The sequence below is a fragment of the Mustelus asterias genome, chromosome 3 (assembly GCF_964213995.1).
Source record: "Mustelus asterias chromosome 3, sMusAst1.hap1.1, whole genome shotgun sequence".
Lineage (NCBI taxonomy): Eukaryota > Metazoa > Chordata > Chondrichthyes > Carcharhiniformes > Triakidae > Mustelus > Mustelus asterias.
Window position 1 is genome coordinate 45,870,841 of NC_135803.1, and position 22,492 is coordinate 45,893,332.

General features: G+C 44.2%; 1 protein-coding gene across 1 annotated transcript in view; it reads left to right on the forward strand.

The window, feature by feature from the left end:
* lekr1 (Leucine-, glutamate- and lysine-rich protein 1) overlaps positions 1–22,492 on the forward strand; it is a 154,980-nt gene that overhangs the window by 91,030 nt on the left and 41,458 nt on the right. The window contains exons 6-7 of the mRNA XM_078202251.1: positions 1,062–1,247; positions 8,335–8,416. Coding sequence (XP_078058377.1) covers positions 1,062–1,247; positions 8,335–8,416 — 268 coding nt within the window. The remainder of the gene's footprint in view (positions 1–1,061; positions 1,248–8,334; positions 8,417–22,492) is intronic.

The window sequence follows — 22,492 nt, forward strand, 5'->3', positions numbered from 1 at the left end:
GAATGGTGTCATTAAGCACATCTCCGAATTCACAATCTTCTGCAAGTCTTTTAAGCACAGCAACAAATTGTGCATTGCATCACTTCCTTGCATATATTACTATAGCAGGGCTCAATGGTGAGCCAAAAGGGACAAATATATAACAGGAGGGAATGAGAGATGAGGGTCTAGTTGGGGGGAAATGTTGGATTCAGGTGGGAGCGAGCGATGGTGTAGTTTTGTGGCAGAGGGACAAGTGAACACAATCAGGATGGAGAGAACAAGAAGTTGGGGTTTGTTTGGGCAGTGGGGGAAGAGAGAAGAAATTGAAAAGGAACAATAAAAGAGTAGGGCTTGCTGGGGGAAAAGGATGGAAATTGAGAGAGTGTGGGAGAGAGATCTGATTTCATGGGGGAAGAGAGCACAATTGGGAGGGAGGGAACAAAGGATAGTGGCTTGACAGGGCAGTGGTGTGGATGACATGGAGGCATGAGTAGAAGTCCAGAAATCAACAATCAGGCTTGATTTATATCTGTTAACGAAGTGTGCTGCCTCTCCAAGGTACATATGTTATGGGTTGGGGGCATTTCCTCATTAAAAAATTTTAGTTCAAAAGCCACTGTCATGTGCAGAATTGTGCACCAATGCAGAAAACTGCTTCAATCATGAGGTTACTGTATTACATTTTTGTAACTTTCATTTAATAACAAAACTTCAGTGCCAGTTAAGCATGAGAAAGAATCATCATTCTGAATGTGGGTCATGGCTGCCTGTCTGTTTTGGTCATTTTGTAAAGCTCTGTATAATAAAGCAGAGAACACTTAGGTACATCACGAAAAGGGTTGGACAACAAGGCATGCTTAGAGACCTAATTTTGCTCCTTGGGAGATAACCACTGTGAAGCTACAGCAAATAATGTTTCAGTTCCCTGTTATGGAAGACAGGACACCTGGACCTGAATCTTTCCTCTAACTGGTACAAGAAGGCTGATGAATTGAGATTTAGTTTTAATACATAGGAGATGAGGGAGATCAAAATAGAGAGCTATTATAATGAAATTAAAAATTGTTTTTGGTTTTCAGAGATGTTCAGACTGCAAGAAAGCCTGAAGAAATCCAATCAAGAGGTCAATTTCCTTCAACAGCAAGTAAGAGAGCTACAGCTTTCATCAGACACAATTGCACTACAAACCCATCAAATCCATGTTTTAGAGCAGAAAGAAGCTGAACTCCAAATCAGGTGCTGTGACTTGCAGGAACAAGGACACGGTAAGTGAGACTTCTGCTGAAGAACATTGATTGATTTATATAATAAATGACTGCTTTAAAAACTTAATGCTTTAATCTAAGCCCCAGCACACTGAAGTCATAATGACCAATCATCATTTTATGTAATTACATATACAAAGAATTACAACTAGATTTGCTCCGCATACACTTAAAAAACAGAGGTTAGAATGGCAATAAAATAGCGATATCTTCTCAACTGTTATGCCACTAATTAAAATACAGCAGAATTTTCACATTTTAAAATTATACACATCTCAGCAATAATTTATAAAAATAACAGCGTTTTATTTCAAATACTTGTCCATGGAATTGCAATCCAGATCCCAATCAAAAGCTATTGTACACAATCATTACATTTTCAAAAAATACATTCAAATAGTGCTAAATCGGAAAAGCTGTAATCTGTGACCTTGAACTGTTGATGTTGTGGTGCAAACTTCAAAAATTATTTAGTTCTCAACAAGGAAAAAAGAAACACTTGTTAGTGAAATCTTGCGGCATTGGCAGCCATTTAAAGTGGGAAATGATTTTCCAAGGCTATTGGTTTGACTGGTCTTTGTGAAATTGATTTACTTCTGAGCCAGTCACTGCAATAATAAAACATCACGTAACACTGCACTGGTGCTTCTGGTCCTGGAACTAATTCAGTTACTATGTCCACACAGCTGTTTGGCATTTAGAGCAAATAATGTCATATGCAAAATATTATTGAAATCCCCAGTCAAACCAGGGCAACTTGCCCTGCTACTAGGATCCAGTGCAGAGTTTACAGATGGGAATTTGATCTAAGTGCTGGTTTTTGGGGTCAAGGCCAACATCGTCCTAGTAACAAGTTATAACATTTATGTGTTATCCAGGCTGGCTGTACTTACTTAGTATCTCACAAGATGTTCTGGCAGCTCATTTCAAAGGCAGAATAAACAAAAGTGCAAAAAAACCTTGCACTGTATGTATTACAAATGCAGTCATTTGCGTAGTATTTCAGTAACCGTTCTTGGAACAGGAAATTGCATCTTTAAACTGTTTTACATATTCTTTCAGGGAAATAAGAATGGAAATAGAAGGGGCTGTGGCCTAGATCTTTCAATCTTCCTCATATATGGGATTGATGCCAAGGGACTAAAGGGTGCAAATATTAAAATTCTGTTCATAAAAGGGAGTGATAAACCTAGTAACTGTAGCCCAGTCAACCTACCATCAGTGGTGTGGAAACTTCTCGAGGCCATAATCCAGGACAAAATCAATTTTCACTTGGAAACCTCATAAAATGGGCAGCATAGTGGCACAGTGGTTAGCACTGCTGCCTCACAGTACCAGAGACCCAGGTTTGATTTCTGGCTTGGGTCACTGCGGAATTTGCATGTTCTCGCCATGTCTGCGTGGGTTTCCTCTGGGTGCTCCGGTTTCCTCCCACAGTCCGAAAGACGTGCTGGTTAGGTGTATTGGCCATACTAAATTCTCTCTGTGTACCCGAATAGGTGCCGGAGTGTGGCGACTAAGGGATTTTCACAGTAACTTCATTGCAGTGTTAATGTAAGCCTACTTGTAACACTAATAAATAAACTTTAAAAACATGAGTTGATTAATGTTAGACAACATGCAAAGGCAAGTCGTGTCTGATAAGTTTGATTGAGTTCTTCAAATAATGGAGCGCATTTAATATTGTGTATTTGCACTGACAAAAGGTGCTCGAGTATCATATAATGAATTCGTTTAAAAACTAAGGCTCATGGGATTAATGTGGCAGTGGATACAAAATTGGTCATGTAACAGAAAGCAGAAAATAGTAGTGAAAAGTTATTTTTCAAACTGGAAAGAAATATACATTGGTGTCCCCTAGAGTTCGCTGTTAGGACTATTGCGTGTTTTGATATGGCCACAGGGAGCAGTGGGGGATGGGGTCAGGAGAAATGTGACTGGGGAGGGTTTAGAGCAGCCACAGTGCGCATGCTCAAAGAAAGAACAAATAGGCAGTGGTGAGAATCACAGTATACAGGCTGGGTCATTTAGAACTGAGATGAGGTGAAATTTCTTCACTGAAAGGTTGGTGAACTTGTGGAATTCTCTACCACAGAAGACTGCAGATGCCAATTTGCTGAATGTCAGAAGGAAATAGATTTCTAGACACAAAGGGTGTCAAGGGGTTTGGGGAGAGAGTGGGAGTAAGGCCTTGAGATAGAGGATCAGCCATGATCACGTTAATAGTGGAGAAGGTTTGAGGGACTGAATGGCCTATTCATATTCTTTTTTCTATGCAAATTTGAGAGCAAAAATAAGGGACGCTTGGAACATGCATGAGAGCAGTTTATGGCGGGGGGGGGGGCAGAAATGTGGGAGCCGGGGGACAGGATTGATGTGGGAGTTGGGGGGCAGGATTGATGTGAGAGTGGGGGGGCAGGAGAGATTTGGGAGTGAGAGGTTGGAAGAGATGTGAGAGTGGGGGGAGACAGGATTGTTTATTTATTTTTATCAGTGTCACAAGTAGGCTTACATTAACACTGCAATGAAGTTACTGTGAAAGTCCTCTAGTTGCCACACTCCGGCACTGGTTCAGGTACACTGAAGGAAAATTTAGCATGGCCAATGCATCTAACCAACACGCCTTTCAGACTTGTGGGAGGAAACTGGAGCACCCAGAGGAAAATCACACAGGCATGGGGAGAACGTGCAAACTCCGCACAAAGTGACCCAAGCCGGGAATGAAACCGGGGTCCCTGGCACTATGCAGCAGCAGTGCTAACCACTTTGCTACCATGATGTGGAAGTGAGGGGGCCGGAGAGATGTGAGAGTAGGTGAAGAGGGGGTGGGGGGGAGCGGGGGCAGGGGCAGGATTGATTTGGGATGGGAGAGTATGAGAGATTTGGGAGTGGGGGAGGGAAGGAAAGTTGTGAGAGTGGGTGGAGAGATGTGGGAGTGGGAAGGGTGCAGAGCAGCCACAGTGCACATTCTTAAAGAAAGAACAAAGAGACAATAATGAGATCATCGGATCCCTTGCCCTTGCTCTTATAGTTGTGAGAATCTACCATTCCTTTAGTCCCAATGTCAGTGTCTTTGTTCCATAAGAATTGGTCATCCTGCTTCCCTGCACTCCTCACCTTATAACCTACATTGTGCACCACTCTCCCCCTTGTACCTACATCATGCTCCCCTTTTCCCCCCTCCCTCTTACATCTTGTGCTTTCCTTCCACAGAAACCATAGAATCCCTACAGTGCAGAAAGAGGCCATTTGGCCCATTGCGTCTGCACCAACCACAATCCACCCAGGCCCTACCCCCATATCCCTACATATTTTACCCACTAATCCCTCTAACCTACACATCTCAGGACACCAAGGGGCAATTTTTAGCATGGCCAATCAACCTAACCCGCACACCTTTGGACTGTGGGAGGAAACCGGAGCACCCGGACGAAACCCATGCAGACACGAGGAGAATGTGCAAACTCCACACAGGCAGTGACCCAAAACGGGAATCGAACCCAGGTCCCTGGAGCTGTGAAGCAGCAGTGCTAACCACTGTGCTACCGTGCCACCCTGCCTTTAAAAATGGATCATGCTCTTCTCTCTCCCTCCTTCCCTCCACCTCCCATAACTGCACCATGTGAAGAAATGGCAGTGAGTTGAGTCATATTTGAACATTGTTCAGTTGATTTCACAAGGCCTGATGTAGGCACGTTGTGCCCTTACAACTAGTGATGCCTGTGTAGGTCCTGTGTCGGTCATTGGACTGCTTAAAAACTGGAAGTTAGTCTCCAATGCCACTTTTCATTTTGTTCTGATATATATTAATAATCCAGACTTGGGTATAGGTGGCCGTGGTGATTGTCACTTTAAGACCCGCCTTACTGAGAAAGGGTCACGTTGTGTGAACAACAAACCAACACTTAACACTGGGAATCTCCCTAAAGGGAAGAGTTTTTTGAGTGAGAAAGAGTGTACTATGGGCTAGCTCGAAGGTTAATGAAGGCTAATGAAGCAACCTTATCAATAAAGTTTGTTCAATCCAGTCACCTGATGAAGGAGCAGCGCTCCGACAGCTTGTGATACCAAACAAACCTGTTGGACTTTAACCTGGTGTTGAGACTTCTTACTGCCATTCAATAAGATCATGGTTGATCGGATTGCAACCTCAACCCCACGTTCTTGCCTAGCCCCATGACCTTTCACCCTCTTGTTAATCAAGAATCTAGCTCTGCCTTAAACATATTCAAAGGGTGGAATTTTCCTTTTGTTTTCAAAGTGCTGGCTCAGATGAGAAAAACTCACCAGCTGCATTGCAGGCTTTTCCTGCCATATTTTCCAGCACTTTGAGAAAACAAATGTTGGAGCAGGGTCCCACACTATCATGATGGGGGGCATGTAACATTGACCTTCCAGAGATTGGGGTGCCTTTTTTACAAGATGCTCCAATCTAACAGCACTAAAAATAGAACCCAAGATTCCCCCCATGCACAGAGAAAGTCACCCCCCCACGCACGTGGAGAACTCCATGCCCGTCAACGCACATGGGAAGAACCCCTATCCCACACACACATGAGGACTCCCCCCTTCATGGACACAGGGAACCCCCCCACATCAAGGACAAAAAGTACCCCACCTCCTTGTTGCATACAGGAAACCTCTCCCAATGGACCTCCCCAGAGGAAGACCCCTTAGCACTTCCCCTTGCACTACCCCTGGTACTGCCCCATACTGCCAGGAGGCAGTGCCTAGACAATTCCAGGGCACTGCCAGGGTACAGCCCTGTAACAAGTCCCTCTCCCCCATGGGAGCTGTACGTACCTGTACACCCCTAATGGATTCTCTTCACCTGGTTCACATTGCTCGGAAAGAGGAGAGATCCAAATGCAGAGGGGTGCAATACAGTGGGGAAGCCCACTAATGATTTGAAATCTATTTAAATGAGGTTCCAACCTTTCTGGTTGTGTACCCCGTTATGTCAGTGGCGGGGGGGGGGGGGGGCAAGGATGACCGCGTCATGAGATCTCGCCGTGAGATTCTCTATTATACCTCTTGCGAGATCTTGCACCTCCGTTGCCATTTATGCCCATGGAAAACGGGGGCGCAAAATCCTGGCCATAGACTCCGTTTCCACTGCCTTTTGAGAAAGAGAGCTCCAGAGACTCATGACCCTCTGAGAGAAAATATTTCTCCTCATCTGTGTCTTAAATGAGCGACCCCTCATTTTTAAACAGTGACCCCTAGTTCTAGATTCTCCAACAAGGAGACACATCCTCTCCACATCCACCGTGTCAATACCCCTCAAGATCTTAAAAATTTAGATCAAGTCACTCCTACTCTTCTAAACTCTAGAAGATATAAATCTAACCTGTCCAACCTTTCCTCATAAGACAACCCATCCATTCCTGGCTGTAGCCTTGTGAACCTTCTCTGAACTGCTTCTCAACATTTACATATTTCCGTAAATAAGATGGCTAGCACTGTATGCAGTATTCTAGATGTAATCTCACCAATGCCCTGTGCAACTGAAGCATAACATCCCTACTTTTATAATCAATTCCCCTCACAATGAACAATAACATTCTATTAGCTTTCCTAATTTCTTGCTGTAATTTTATACTAGCCTTTTATGAATCATGCACTAGGACACCCGATCCCTCTCAACCTCAGAGCTCCGCAATCTTTCAGCATTTAAATAATCAACTTCTTTTTATTCTCCCTGCCAAAATGGACAATTTCAAGGTCCACTTAATACTCCATTTGCCAGATTTTTGCCCACTCACATAACCTATCTATAACCTTTTGTAGCCTCCTTATGTCCTCTTCACATGACCATGTTGGCTGTGCTTTATTGCCTTGAATTTTTCCAAGTGCCCTGCAAACGTCTTTTATTAATGGCTTCTAACATTTTCCCTATGACAGATGTTAGGTTAACTGGGGGGCCTGAAGATTCACAGAAATAAATTTTTAAAATTGGCAGGACAAGTTAATGAAGCTGTTAGAAATGTGTGAGGGATCATTGGCTTTATAAACAGAGGCATGGGCACCAATGATCACACTAGATTTGCAGGGAGAGGGGGTATAGTGGTTAGGCAACCTGAAAACATTGAGTCAGAGACCAGGATTAAGAGAGGAGCTGGACATGGAGATGTTCACTTGTGGGGATGGAAGCAGGTAGGTTTGTGGATCGGCGGGAACCAATTGTGACCTTCCTGGCCCAGGAGCAATGCTGCAAAGGCACTTAACTGTTCCACCTCTAGAAAGCAGGATAGTCACACCCATCCCTCAACGACTGCCGGTGATATTCAACCAGCAACCTGGGGCCATGCCATTACCCTGCAGGCATGCCCACATCCCTGAGTGGTTGAGGGAGTCCCTTCAGCTCAATGTGCACCAGAGGGACCCATTGGTGCTCCCCACTCTCCTCACTGGGGCCTGCTCTCTGGTTCCAGTGAGCTCATCCCACTTATCTGTATTCTGGGGCTCCAGTGACAATCCTTCTCCTGGGATCTACGGCAGTACCAGCGGTGGCCACTGCTCCCAGTGGCATTGCCAGTACTGGAGAGCTGCTGGAGCCTGATTGACCAACAGCGCTGGGAGACAGGAAATCTGCCCCACAGCATCTGGAAACCCCAGAGAGAAGCCACAGACTGCCTGACTGCGATTAAATCCCGATTGAAGTGCCATTAATTAGCATGGCGGGTTTGCAATCAGCCCTCCAGCCAGTAGACTTGTCACTGTCATGAGCATTAAGTTCCACCCAATGTGTGTAGAACATAAGCTAGAATTAGTCTTCTCATGCATGCTGTTTTTATTCATTGATGGATTGAAATTGAATAAGATGATATAATGGATGTCAATCAAAATTCTCTGTTCTAATGGCAATTTGGAGAAAGCCAAGTTACACAACAAATTTAACATAATTACTTTAACCCCAAACCTCATGGTACAAGATATGTTTGTTACTGCAGACAATTTTAAGATCTCAAATTGAAGTGCAAAATTAGACCTATGCACAAGATCTTAATACGGGCTGAATTCTGCTGCTTCTACTTCTAGTTGAATTTGTAATGGTGTTAAAATTGCCATTTATTGATTCCAACAGATCTAGAAAATCATCTTGGGACTCAGCAGCTTAGCTTCCAAAAAGTTACAGAAGAAATGGAACAATGCAAGGAGTTGTTACTGTGAGTGAAAAACTTGAATCATTTTGTGATACAGTAATAATAAATTGATGGATAAAATTCTCAAATCAATTAATCATGACAATTTAAAATTGTTTCCCAATCTCAATAGGCAGTAGATTCTTTTGCAGTCAAGATTTTTAGGATGATGGGGTTAGACTCATAGGGCGGGATTTTCCGGCCATGCTTGCCCCAAAACCGGAAAATCCCGCCCAAGTTCAACGGACCTTTGCACGGTCCGAATCCCGTCCGCTACTATTCCTGTGGTGGGCGGGACGGGAAAATTCCCCCAATAGAGTCATTACAGCATGGAAAGAGGCCCTTTGGTCCATCGGGTCTGTGCCGGCAATCAAACACCTATCTATTCTAATCCAATTTTCCAACACTTGGTCTATAGCCTTGTATGCTATGGAATTGCAAGTGCTCATCTAAATACTACTTAAATGTTGTGAGGGATCCTGCCTCTACCACCCTATCAAGCAGTGAGTTCCAGTTTCCAGCCACCCTCTGGGTGAACAAATTTTTCCTCTCATCAACTTAAATCTATGTCCCCTGGTTATTGACCACCCTGCTAAGGAGAAAGGTTCCTTCCTATTTACCCTATCTGAACCCCTCAGGATTTCATACACCTCAATCAGCGCACCTCCCCCCCCCCCAGCCTTTTCTGCTCCAAAGAAAACAACCCCAGCCTATCCAGTCTCATTTCAAAGCTGAAACGTTTCAGCCCAGGCAACATCCTGGTGAATCTCCTCTGCACCTTCTCTAGTGCAATCACTTCCTTCCAATAGTGTGGTTCCTCATAACCTCCCTGCTCTTATATTTAATGCCTCAGTTAATAAAGACAAGTGTCCCATATGCCTTCTTAACCACCTTATCTACCTGTCCTGCTGTCTTCAGAGATCTATGGAAATGCACACCAAGATCCCTCTGATCCCATGTACTTCCTAGGGTCTGACCATTCATTGTATATTCCCTTGTCTTGTTAATCCTCCCAAAATGCATTGCCTCACAATTTTCAGGGTAAAATTCCATTTGCCACTGTTCCGCCCATCTAAGCAGCCCGTCTATATCATCTTGTAATCTGAGGCTTTGCTCCTCACTATTTACCACACCACCACTTTTGGTGTAATCTGCGAACTTACTTATCATACTTCTTACATTCATGTCTAGATCATTAATGTACACTACAAACAGCAAGGGATCCAGCACCAATCCCTGTGGAACACCATTGGACACGGGCTTCCAGTCACAAAAACAACCTTCAACCATTCCCCACTGCCTTCTACCAATAAGCCAATTTTGGATCCAGGTTGACAAATTGCTCTGGATCTCATGGGATCTTACCTTCTTCATCAGTCTCCTACGTGGGACCTTGTCAAAAAGTCTTACTGAAGTTTATGTAGACTACATCTACTGCACTATCGTCATCTACACGCCGAGTCATCTTGAAAAATTCAGTCAAATTTGTAAGACATGATTTTCCAAAACCACGCTATCCTTGACTAATGCTTGTCTCCCCACGTGGAGATTAACTCCGTCTTTCAGAATTTTTTCCATTAGTTTCCTTACCACTGAAGTTAGACTCACTGGCCTCTAAATTTCTGTTTTTTTGCCTACATGTCCCCACCAACACTGTTTGTCTAATGCCATTTCATGCTCAAACGAGCGTCAGTTGGCTACAGGCAATACTTCAGCCCCTCAGACGGAGGAGGGCCTGCCTTAGCGCCAGTCAATTAATTGGTCAGCAGAGCAGTGCCAGAAGCTGAAGTGGACAGAAATGGAAATACCTGCAGTTTCTGGAGTCTAAATCTCAGGATTCCAGGAAGAGGTAAGTTTCGTGAGTCTCAGAGCAGGGAGGATAGGGGATATCTTGAGAAGGTGGACAATGGGGATTGGGATGTCAGGGGAAAGGGAGAGAGCGCGGGGTTTGGGGGAGGGGGATTCTGCGGTTACCTTCTGCAGGATATCTAGGATTCCCCTATTCTGTGGAACTCCTTCCAGCAGTCTAAAAATTGTGGCTGGATGGGAAATGGCCCTTAAGTATTCAGTAATTGGCTACTTAAGGCCTCAGTTAGCAGGAGGGTGGGAAGCTTGCCCAAGGCCTCGTCTATTTCAGCATAAAATTGCTGAGTGATTAGAACAGGCGGGAACCCAGCGGGAAACCGGTCTGCGCTATTTCATGCTCACCACCTCCCCGCCCCTGTCCCCTACCTGCCTATAAAGCCATCAGTGGGGGAGCATAAAATTCAGGCACATGTTTCAGTAAACAGAAAAGCAAGTTAGATCTGTTCTTCACAAATAATAGAGCCAAAGTCAATGGGTGCGATTTTCCCGGCCTGTTGTGCTGCTCAGGTAGCGCAGCAGGCTGGGAAATGTCAGCGTGGGGCCTGTAGCGGGAGTCGTGACAGTGTCCAGCCAATCACGACTTTCCCATGCCATTTTTTTAAAACATAATCAGTCTTGTGCCAGAAATCAGCGCTAGCCTGATTACAATATGGAAATCGGAATTTCCATCCCATTAGTGAGCCCAGGATGGGACCGTCCAGGCTTGCTAATGTTCTCCCCACCGCCCTCCTCCCCAACCTGCCAGGAGAGCTTCCCACCAGCAGGGATTAAAGCTGGTCCCAATCAATGGGGACCAGGTGTGATCACCTCACTGGCAAAATATAGGCCATTGAGGCCCCCCTGGGAGGTCAGGGAAAGGGGGTGCCCTTTGGGCACTGGAATCCTGGCACCCTGGCACTGCCCACTGAGCACACTGCACTGCTCAGGAGGCAGGGCCAATCGATGATGGGGGGGACACTGCTGCACCCTCTGCATTATGGCTGGGGGAGGGAGGGAGGAGGGTGATTGGGGCTGGCCATGGGGAGTGGGGGGGCCAGGGCTGGGCCAGGGCAGCTGGTGATCGGGGCTGGCCGGAATGGGGGTGGGGGGTCGGGGAGGCTGGCGATCAGAGGTGAGGGTGTTGGGGAAGCTGTCAGGAGGCTGGCGATGGGGGAGCTATTGCGCATGCGCCGATCATAGTCAGCGGAGAGCACGGGATAAACCTACAAAATCACCAGATACTACAACTCTTACCAAAGACCAACCAAGTCAAAGCAAAGAAGTTGAAGAGGAGACTACCAATCTTCCAAACCTCAAAAGGACATGATCAGGGAGAGTTGTGAAATCTCCAGGCTGATTCAATCTATGAAGTCCGAGACTTGGGGGAAATGAGGTTATAATGTAAATATAATTGTAAAATATATCTGTACAAAGATTTGGGGGAGGGGAGATGTAATTTTAGGGTGTTCAGAGCGAAAAGAGTTTGAGATCAGAGAAATAGTACCACTCACATGACATAAGAGAGAGTTACACAACTAGGTGTCAAGAAGTAGAAAGCTCATGACCGAGACCGAGTACTACCTGTAGTCTTGTACATTTATAAATAGCTATGTTCTTTCAATAAACAGTTATTGTTCAGACATATCTATGTCTCCGCAACTGTTCCTTAGCTAGTACCAACTAAAACATAAGGCAACCATATAAGGATAGTCTTGTACTTATTTTGTTGTCCTTCTGGCATCAGTTGCATAGATTTTCTTCCAGTGTACTGAAGAAAGCTAAGTGACAACATTTTGTACAGCTTATTTGTCCACTCAGGAAGCTGTGGGTTCAAGATTTCTATCAGTACAACTAGTTTTAAGTTTCTGATCAAAAGTTCCTTAGAAGGTTTGAATTATGAAAATACTAGCTTTAAAGTTTACATCATCTAGAATACACTCATTATTAACTATTATACAATGCAGAATATTGAAATAACAAAGATATTACTTCAAGACTCTGACGCCTTTTCAGGTTTACATCAAAATTGTCTTTCCATGTTTGAGTGTGAGCAAGGTAGTTCTTACCGTCTTGATCAAGGATCTGCAATAAAACTGACTATCAGGTCAGAACTCTCATTGCTGTTGTGGGAAATTGCTGAATGCACATTGTCACTCATATTTCCCTTTATAAATGTAATCATTAATATAATAATGTATTTAATTGACTGTAAGGACTTGGCATGCACTGAGACCCTGGAGGGATGATATAAATGCAAGCCATTTCCACCTTAGCACCCCAAAGTATTCATATACCCCGACTCTTCCTCATCCAGACGCTTGTCCTTAATGACACTCCTTCAGACATTGGAGCAGCTTTCCCAATGTGTGCTGTTGATACCCTGCTGTACTTGTATCTTAGTTCCACAACAGTGCTGTCTGATATTTCTGAAGCTCTGTAAGGCCAAAGTTCCCACCAGCATCTCCCTTCCTCCTTCCTAGATTCTTGCTCAAATTGAACCCAGCAGTGCACACCTTTAGCCTCTTGTCAACTATGATCTAATTTAAAATCCTATATTCAGTTCATTACAATTCTGTGGATTTGAAAAATGTCTAACTGGAAAATCACTAGTTACCCTGTTAAGAAGCTTGTTTTAGTCAGCAGCCCTACACCCCCAACTGATTCCAGCACTGCTGGATTCACACATTTGTCGACTCCAGATTTATTTTTTCCAATACTCTCCTTGTGATCTTCGATCTACGTCACCAAGGAACAATCCCACCTGAAGTCCTGCGTGGCTATCATCTTGTCATTGCCTCCATCCACTCGCTTCCTGTCACTCACTTCATTTACTTCAAAATCTTTTTTCTTCTCTTCAGGACTCTTCATGGTATCGCTTCTCTCTATCTCTGTAACCTCCACCAAATCTGCTTATTCTTTCTTCTAATCTGACTCTGATTGACAGTGTATTCCCTGCCTTACTGTGTCATCCAATATTCTGAAATCCTCACTAGATCCAATTCTGCTGAAGTTGTAATACCAATTGTGAAACACCTGGGAATGTTTTGTTTCATTAAAATAAATTTTTTAAGTTGCTGTGGTCGTTAGAGGGAAATATATTGTATTTTGATGACATTCATTGAGTTTACTGTGAGATCATTACCATTCTTTGAAAGTTAATGAAAATTCCACTTTACCAACTGTATAAAGACCATTAAAGCATGGTTGTTGGCATACATTCCATTATTGAAAATTAAATATATTCTACTGATTGTCTAAACTCTGCATCGCTTAACAGCAGCCTCTGCCAGTGGCTAAATTTCTTGTTTTGTTCTGATTTCAACCATTGCTGTCATGATTTTTGATGTAATCAGCCTTCCCCACCCAACTTAATTACAGTCTTGTTGTACATTACTTTTTGTTCCTCTGTAACTTGAAGCAAAGTATATCCCAAGATCACTGCAAGTTGGATCTTGTGGTATATTTGTGGGAGTTCTCTGTCTATGTTTTAAGTCTGAGTCTGAGGAGCCTTGTTCCTGCTTGTGAAATGCTTATATAAAAGAAAAAAAATGAATAACTTGCGTTACTATATTACATTTTATGACCACAGGATGTCCCATATAGACAGTGATTTTTTTTTCCAGAAGTGTACTCACTTCAGCTGGGGGGGCCTTGATCAGTGCACCCTTCCCTCAGAACTGAATTAGAGTGTCAACCTTGATTCCTTTTTGTACTCAACTCCTAGAATGGAACTTGAAACTGCAACCTTCTGACTCAGACACATGAGGGTGCAACAACAGAAATACTATAATACATAATAAGAAATTGTTAAATTTGTATGTAGATTAAAGAATAACTAATTATGGATCGTATTATAAAACAATTAGATAGACTGCGAGATTAAAATAATGGCCCTTGACTTCCTGGCTCCCCAGCCCCAACTGACCCCACCTCCCTGGACCCCCAATCCCAGCCCCCAAGTCCAACCCTACCATGTCCACCACCCCTCCCTCTCCAAAAACCCATCCACTCACCTTATACATTTAGCTTCTCCCTTGCCTGTTGTATTAAATGGGACCTTCAAATTCACTTGCTTTACGTTAACTAATGCTGTAAAGAAGAGGGTGTGCCCTCCTTCGCTGCGAGTCTTTTGGACTTTGACGCTCGAGCTGGGATCCACCACACTGCCTGTGTCCCTCCCAGCCTGAGTCAGGAAGGTCAGGCAAGGCAGGGGCTTAAGAATTTTAGTGCAGATAAGTGAGTACAGAGTGGCAATCTCCCACTCATTGGCACTCCAAGGGAGTTTGGCCTAGCATTAGTTAATTGGTCAAATTTTACTTTGTAGAAAGAAAAATAAAAAGATGAAATGCTCGAAATTTGAAATTAGAACAGAAAATGCTGGAAACAAACAGTTATGTTGATATTTGAAAAAAGAAAATGCAAATGAACAGACACCTTAAATGTTTTATGGGACAAATGTTGTGGCCTGTAAAGAATCGCCTAAGTCCCTTTCAGTCTCACTTATGTTCAAAGTCATACTCTGGACGTAACAAGCATGAGTACTATGAAGAATGAGTACAACGACAAGTGTTGTGTTAAAACAGCAATTTTGCTGAATATTGAATAATGATGATAATACAACAATTATAATTGATACTATATAAACAAAAAGAAAATAAGAAAAAAGGATGAAGGATAACTTTATTGAAAGGAGAAAGCACTTTGTATATATCTGAAGCAATGAAGACAGATGTTTGTTTAAACACAAACTGCAACCCCAATGTAGTCTGTTCAATGACAGCACCCCCCCTCCCACCCCCCACCAAGTTGGTACGTAATGTTACCATCTCCTTGGTACATGCATTATCAAGTTGCTGAGTATTCCCAATGGGTGGGTACTACAGTCAGTCACTCCATTCCTGGCTCTCCCTCTTGTGTTCAGAGGTGACTATTCCACTACGCTGCAGCACTGAGTCCCTGAAGCGATTACCATTTTAAGCCAAATCCTTGGTTCCATTCCAGCCTTTCGAGGCCTGGTAATCTTTCCCAAAACAAATCTCAGCTCTTATCAGTGCTTGTCACAGGGAATACAGGGCCATGCCGACTTTGCAATATCCAAGTTGTTTCCGCAGCTCTTGATGGTGTCTTCTCTGCTCCCATCAATCAGGTGTTACGTCTATTAATCAAACGTCATCTTCTAATGCTTCAGATGGCCACACCAGATAAGATTATTCAGCAACTTGGTCTGTAGTCCAAGGGCCACAGAAGACTGTAGAACAGTCCTTCTGATAAACAAAATATAACTTATTTTAGTATTCTGAAATGGAAAACAAAGAGTCAGTCTAAACAGCAGCTGCTTGGCATTTCAGCTGAGAAGCAGGTCACTACTGAGTATTATTGTTTAATTAATCAAAGCACGGGATGGATTAAGATCAGTGTCTACCAAGTAAGATTAAATACAAAATGACTTTAGGCATTCTCTAAAGCCAGAGTAAAGCAGAAATAAAATTGCAAAAAAATGATAGCTGCAGGCCTCAGGCCTACAGACCTCCATCAACTGTGGCACCACTGTGTCTGTTTCCCTCTTTAGCTTGAAGACTATAGAGCATCTCATTCAGACAGATGCAGAGTATAACCCAGTGTGTGCTGGACTCATTATTGCCTGCTTCCAGTGCAAAAGAGATGTGAAACCCATAATTTACTTTCTGTAAATTCATGCTGAAGGCTAAAATAGTGCTGTAAGGGAGACTTCTTTCTTCCAGTTGTGTCCTTGTGCTTAAAAGTACTTTTAGCAAAGTTTTCAAGCCACTCTTTCTCTACACCAGTCATACAGGAGAGGGAATGAGAGGCAACACAGTGTACAGCAAGAGATAGAGAGGACTGGAAAACACCAGTCAGATGTCTCAGTGAAAGAAATGGATTGAAAGATACCCCCAGTTAGTACAAATCGCTATAGCTTAGACAGAACATTCCACTTTATGAAAAAGAATCACCACATATTGCTACCTGATTTGCGCTGATCACCAATAGCTTTGTTAAGTCTAGTAATTATCAGTATAAATACTCCTTAACATTGTGATAATTATGAATGACTGCTAACCAACCTCCCTAGCCCAGAAATTAAATATCTATGAATTTGGGATCGCATTTCTTTAGGTTCTAAATTGTTTTAGGGGATTTTAAAATGTTAATTTGAATTTTCTGACATTTCTCTTACTTTTTCTTTCTCTTTTTTTTGCTCCCTTATCCTATCTATATTTCCCTCTCTTTCACTTCTTGTATCCGATTTGGCATTGAATTCACCCACTCCAATTAATCTTCTTTCTCAGTCCTTTCTGGCACAGTAGTACAGTGGTTAACACTGCTGCTTCATGGCGCCAGGGATCCGGGTTCGATTCCCGGCTTGGGTCACTCTCAGTGCAGAGTCTGCACGTTCTCCCTGTGTCTGCATGGGTTTCCTCCGGGTGTTCCAGTTTTCTCCCACATTCTGTAAGACGTGCTGGTTAGGTGCATTGATCCAAACAGGCGCCGGCCGGACTGTGCCGACTACGGGAATTTCACAGTAACTTCATTGCAGTGTTAATGTAAGCCTTACTTGTGACTGATAAATAAACTTTAACTTTACTTTAACTTTTTCTCTGTTTATTTCTGAGGTAAGAAAATATACTATTTGTCTTGTTCACCAAGCTGATAGATGCCCTCTTTCCCTTGCCTCACTCATATTTCCTCAAATTTCTAGTGAGTTTGCAGGCAATTTAAAAAAAAAATTAAACATGCGACTGCAGTTTTAACTAATGGGGCATTCTCAATGTGAACATACAGATTAGGAGCAGGAGAAGGCCACTCAGCCTTTTGAGCCAGCTCCACCATTCAGTTTGATCATGGCTGAGTTGATTTGAATCTCCACGCCACATTCCTGCCTATCCCTATTACATTTCACCTCCCACCCACTTGCTTATCATGAATCAATCTACCTATGCCTTAAAAATATTCAAAGGCTCTGCTTCCACTGTCTTTTGAGTAAGAGCCCAAAGACTAACAACCCTCTGAGAGAATTCATTAATATAAATAGAATGCGTGACAAACTGTTGGGCATGAATACTTCTTTTTAAACACATTCTGTTCTGAAAATAACAGTATGTGGTCACACAAGTTGCTGACTAGCTTCCTTGTGACATTTTGAAGGAGTTCATGTGCCTTGTATTAAAAACAAATACAGTTTCTTTTTTTTGTATCAACAACATAAGGCAGAAGCATTCAATATTTGTCCAATATTTTTCATATTACAATACGGGCCGCACGGTGGCACAGTGGTTAGCACTGCTGCCTCACAGAACCAGAGACCAGGGTTTGATTCCCAGCTTGGGTCATTGTCTGTGCAGAGTCTGCACGTTCTCCCTGTGTCTGCGTGGGTTTCCTCCGGTGCCACGGTTTCCTCCCACAGTACAAAAGATGAGCTGGTTAGGTGTATTGGCCGTGCTAAATTCACCCTCAGTGTACCCAAACAGGCACCAGAGTGTGGCGACTCGGGGATTTTCACAATAACTTCATTGCAGTGTTAATGTAAGCCTATTTGTGACAAAAGTAAACTTTTAAATAAACAATACTTTAGATCTGCAATGTTAGCAGTTAGAGCTGGTCTGCAGGAACATTGTAACAACAATAGCTCACATTTATATAGCATCTTTGATGTAGTAAAATGTCCCATGGTACTCCACAGGACCATAATCAAGCAAAATGTATACCAAGCCACATACGGAGAAATTAGTGCAGGTGATCAAGCATTTGGTCAGAGGGGTATTTTAAGCAGTGCCTTAAAGGGGGAAAAAGAGATAGAACATAGAACAGTACAGCACTGAACAGGCCCTTCGGCCCACGATGTTGTGCCGAGCTTTGTCTGAAACCCAGATCAAGCTATTTCCTCCCTATCATCCCAAAGTACTCCATGTGCCTATCCAATAGCTTCTTAAATGTTCCTAAAGTTTCTGACTCCACTATCCCTGCAGGCAGTCCATTCCACACCCCAATCACTCTCTGAGTAAAAAACCTACCTCGGACATCCTTCCTATATCTCCCACCATGAACCCTATAGTTATGCCCCCTAGTTACCGCTCCATTCACCCGAGGAAATAGTCTTTGAACGTTCACTCTATCTATCCCCCTCATCATCTTATAAACCTCTATCAAGTCTCCTCTCAACCTCCTCCGCTCCAAAGAGAAAAGCCCAAGTTCCCTCAACCTTTCCTCATAAGACCTACCCTCCAAACCAGGCAGCATCCTGGTAAATCTCCTTTGCACTCTTTCCAGTGTCTCCACATCCTTCTTGTAGTGAGGTGACCAGAACGGCACACAATATTCCAAATGTGGTCTCACCAAGGTCCTGTACAGTTGCAGCATAACCCCACGGCTCTTAAACTCAAACCCCCTGTTAATGAACGCCAACACACTATAGGCCTTCTTCACGGCTCTATCCACTTAAGTGGCAACCTTCAGAGATCTATGGATATGAACCCCAAGATCTCTCTGTTCCTCCACATTCTTCAGAACCCTACCTTTGACCCTGTAATCCACATTTAAATTTGTCCTACCAAAATGAATCACCTCGCATTTGTCAGGGTTAAACTCCATTTGCCATTTTTCAGCCCAGCTCTGCATCCTATCTATATCTCTTTGCAGCCTACAACAGCCCTCCACCTCATCCACTACTCCACCAATCTTGGTGTCATCAGCAAATTTACTGATCCACCCTTCAGCTCCCTCCTCCAAGTCATTAATAAAAATTACAAATAGCAGAGGACCAAGCACTGATCCCTGTGGCACTCCGCTGGTAACCGGTTTCCAGTCCGAAAATTTTCCATCAACCACCACCCTCTGTCTTCTGTTAGATAGCCAGTTACCTATCCAATCGGCCAAAACTTCCCTCTATCCCACACATCCTTACTTTCTTCATTAGCCGACCGTGGGGGACTTTATCAAACGCCTTACTAAAATCCATGTATATGACATCAACTGCACTACCTTCATCTACACACTTAGTTACCTCCTCAAAAAATTCTATCAAATTTGTGAGGCAAGACTTGCCCTTCACAAATCCGTGCTGACTATCCCGGATTAAGCTGCATCTTTCTAAATGGTCGTAAATCCTATCCCTAAGGACCTTTTCCATCAACTTACTGACCACTGAAGTAAGACTAACTGGCCTATAATTACCAGGGTCATTTCTATTCCCTTTCTTAAACAGAGGAACCACATTCGCCACTCTCCAGTCCTCTGGCACCACTCCCATGGACAGTGAGGACCCAAAGATCAAAGCCAAAGGCTCTGCTACTCATCCCTTGCCTCCCAAAGAATCCTAGGATATATTTCATCAGGCCCAGGGGACTTATCAACTTTCAGTTTATTCAAAATTGCTAGTACATCTTCCCTCTGAACATCTACTTCCTCCAGCCTATCAGCCTGTGACACCCTCTCTTCCTCAAAAACATGGCCCCTCTCCTTGGTGAACACCGAAGAAAAGTATTCATTCATCACCTCTCCTCTCTCTTCTGACTCCATGCACAAATTCCCACTACCGTCCTTGACCGGCCCCAACCTCACCCTGGTCATTCTTTTATTCCTCACATAAGAGTAAAAAGCCTTGGGGTTTTCCTTGATCTGACCCGCCAAGGACTTCTCATGCCCCCTCCTAGCTCTCCTAAGCCCCTTTTTCAGCTCATTTCTTGCTAACTTGTAACCCTCCATCGAGCCAACTGAACCTTGTTTTCTCAACCTAACATACGCTTCCTTCTTCCTCTTGACAAGACATTCCACCTCTTTTGTGAACCATGGTTCCCTCACTCGGCCATTTCCTCTCTGCCTGGCAGGGACATACCTATCAAGGACACGCAGTATTTGTTCCTTGAAAAAGTTCCACTTATCATTAGTGCCTTTGCCTGACAATTTTTGTTCCCATCCTATGCTTCCTAATTCCCGCCTGATTGCATCATAATTACCTCTCCCCCAATTGTAAACTATGTCCTGCCGTATGGCCCTCTCCCTCTCCATTGCAATAACAAAAGACACCGAATTGTGGTCACTATCTCCAAAGTGCTCTCCCACAACTAAATCCAACACTTGGCCCGGTTCATTTCCCATTACCAAATCCAATGTGGCCCCACCTCTTGTCGGCTTATCCACATATTGTGTCAGGAACCCCTCCTGCACACATTGCACAAAAACTGCCTCATCCGAACTATTCGACCTATAAAGGTTCCAATCAATATTTGGAAGGTTAAAGTCCCCCATGACAACTACCCTGTGACCTCCACACCTATCCATAATCTGCTCAGCAATTTCTTGCTCCATATCTCTATTACTATTTGGGGGCCTATAGTAAACTCCTAACAACGTGACCGCTCCTTTCCTATTCCTAACCTCAGCCCATATTACCTCTGTAGGCAGATCCCCTTCGAAATGCCTTTCTGCAGCCGTTACACTCTCCTTGATTAACAGTGCCACTCCTCCACCTCTTTTACCAGCTACCCTACACTTACTGAAACATCTATACCCCGGAACTTCCAACAACCATTCCAGTCCTTGTTCTACCCATGTCTCCGTAATGGCCACAACATCATAGTCCCAAGTGCCAATCCACGCCCCAAGTTCACCTACCTTATTTCGGATGCTCCTTGCATTGAAGTAGACACACTTCAACCCACCTTCTTGTCTGCTGGTACCCACCTTTGACCATGATACCCTTCCCAGTACCTCACTACACTCACTGACCTCCGGACTACAACTCCTTTTCCCATCCCCCTGACAAATTAGTTTAAACCCCCCCCGAAGAGCCGTAGCAAATTTCCCTCCCAGGATATTGGTGCCCCTCTGGTTCAGGTGCACCCCGTCCTGCTGGTACAGGTCCCACCTTCCCCAGAAAGTGTTCCAATTATCCACTTAGCTGAAACCCTCCCTCCTACACCATCCCTGCATCCATGTGTTTAACTGCACTCTCTCCCTGTTCCTCAACTCACTATCCCGTGGCACCGGCAACATACCAGAGATGACAACCTGTTTTGTCCTGGCTCTCAGCTTCCACCCAAGCTCCCTGAATTCCTGTTTTAAATCCCCGTCCCCTCTCTTACCTATGTCTTTGGTGCCGACGTGCACCACGACTTGTGACTGTTCCCCCTCCCCCTTTAGAATCCTGAAGACACGGTCAGAGATGTCACAGACCCTGGCATCCGGGAGGCAACATACCATCCGTGAGTCTCTCTTGTTGCCACACAACCTCCTATCTATCCCTCTGACAAATGAGTCCTCAACAACTATAGCTCTACCGCTCTCCCCCTTTCTCTTCTGAGCCACAGGGACAGACTCAGCGCTGGCGATCTGGTCACTGCGGCTTACCTCTGGTAGGTCACCCCCCTCACCTGTATCCAAAGTGGAATACTTGTTGCTAAGGGGAACGACCACAGGGGATCCCCGCACTGACTGCTTCCTCCCAACCCCTCTCACTGTCACCCATCTATTTTCATTCCCTGGAGCAACTATATCCCTGAAGCTTGTGTCTATGCCCCTCTCTGCCTCCCTGATGACCCTAAGCTCATCCAACTCCAGCTCCAGCTCCCTAACACGGTCTTGGAGGAGCTATAGATGGGTGCACCTCCCACAGGTGTAATCAGCAGGGACACTGACGGTGTCCCTCACCTCAAACATTCTGCAGGAGGTACATTGCACTGCCTTCACTTCCATCCCCTCCATATAACTTACTGCTACAAAGAAAAAGAATTGCTCCATTGGAACACTGAACCCTTTTTCCCCTTCCTCAGAGTGCACTGGGAAAGAACAAGGATTCGAAATTGAAGGGTAACAGAATGAATTTAAACCTGTCCTGTGTTGCCCGTTTCCACCTAAGCCCTGCGAGCCAAAGCCCTTACAGCTCTCACTCTGCTTCCCACTCACTCCACTGCCCGCTCCCGACGCTGCCCGCTGTATAGTGCGGCCTGCTTTTTATGTTCCAGTCGAACAAAGAGGTCGAACCCCCCAGGTAACTGACTTTTATACTAAGAACTCAACCTCCCAGAATCCCAGATAGAGAGACAAAGAGGATTAGGAGAAGAAATTCCAGACCTTGGGTCATAGACAAATGAAAAAGTAGGGGATGCCACAGGAGGCCAGAATGGGAGAAAAGCAGAGTTCGTGGAAGATTATACCAGGCTTCCAAATTCGACTCCTGTACGGGATTACTATTCAGTTCTGGCTTCTTGCCAGGAATTATAATCTGCCCTCTGGTCTTTG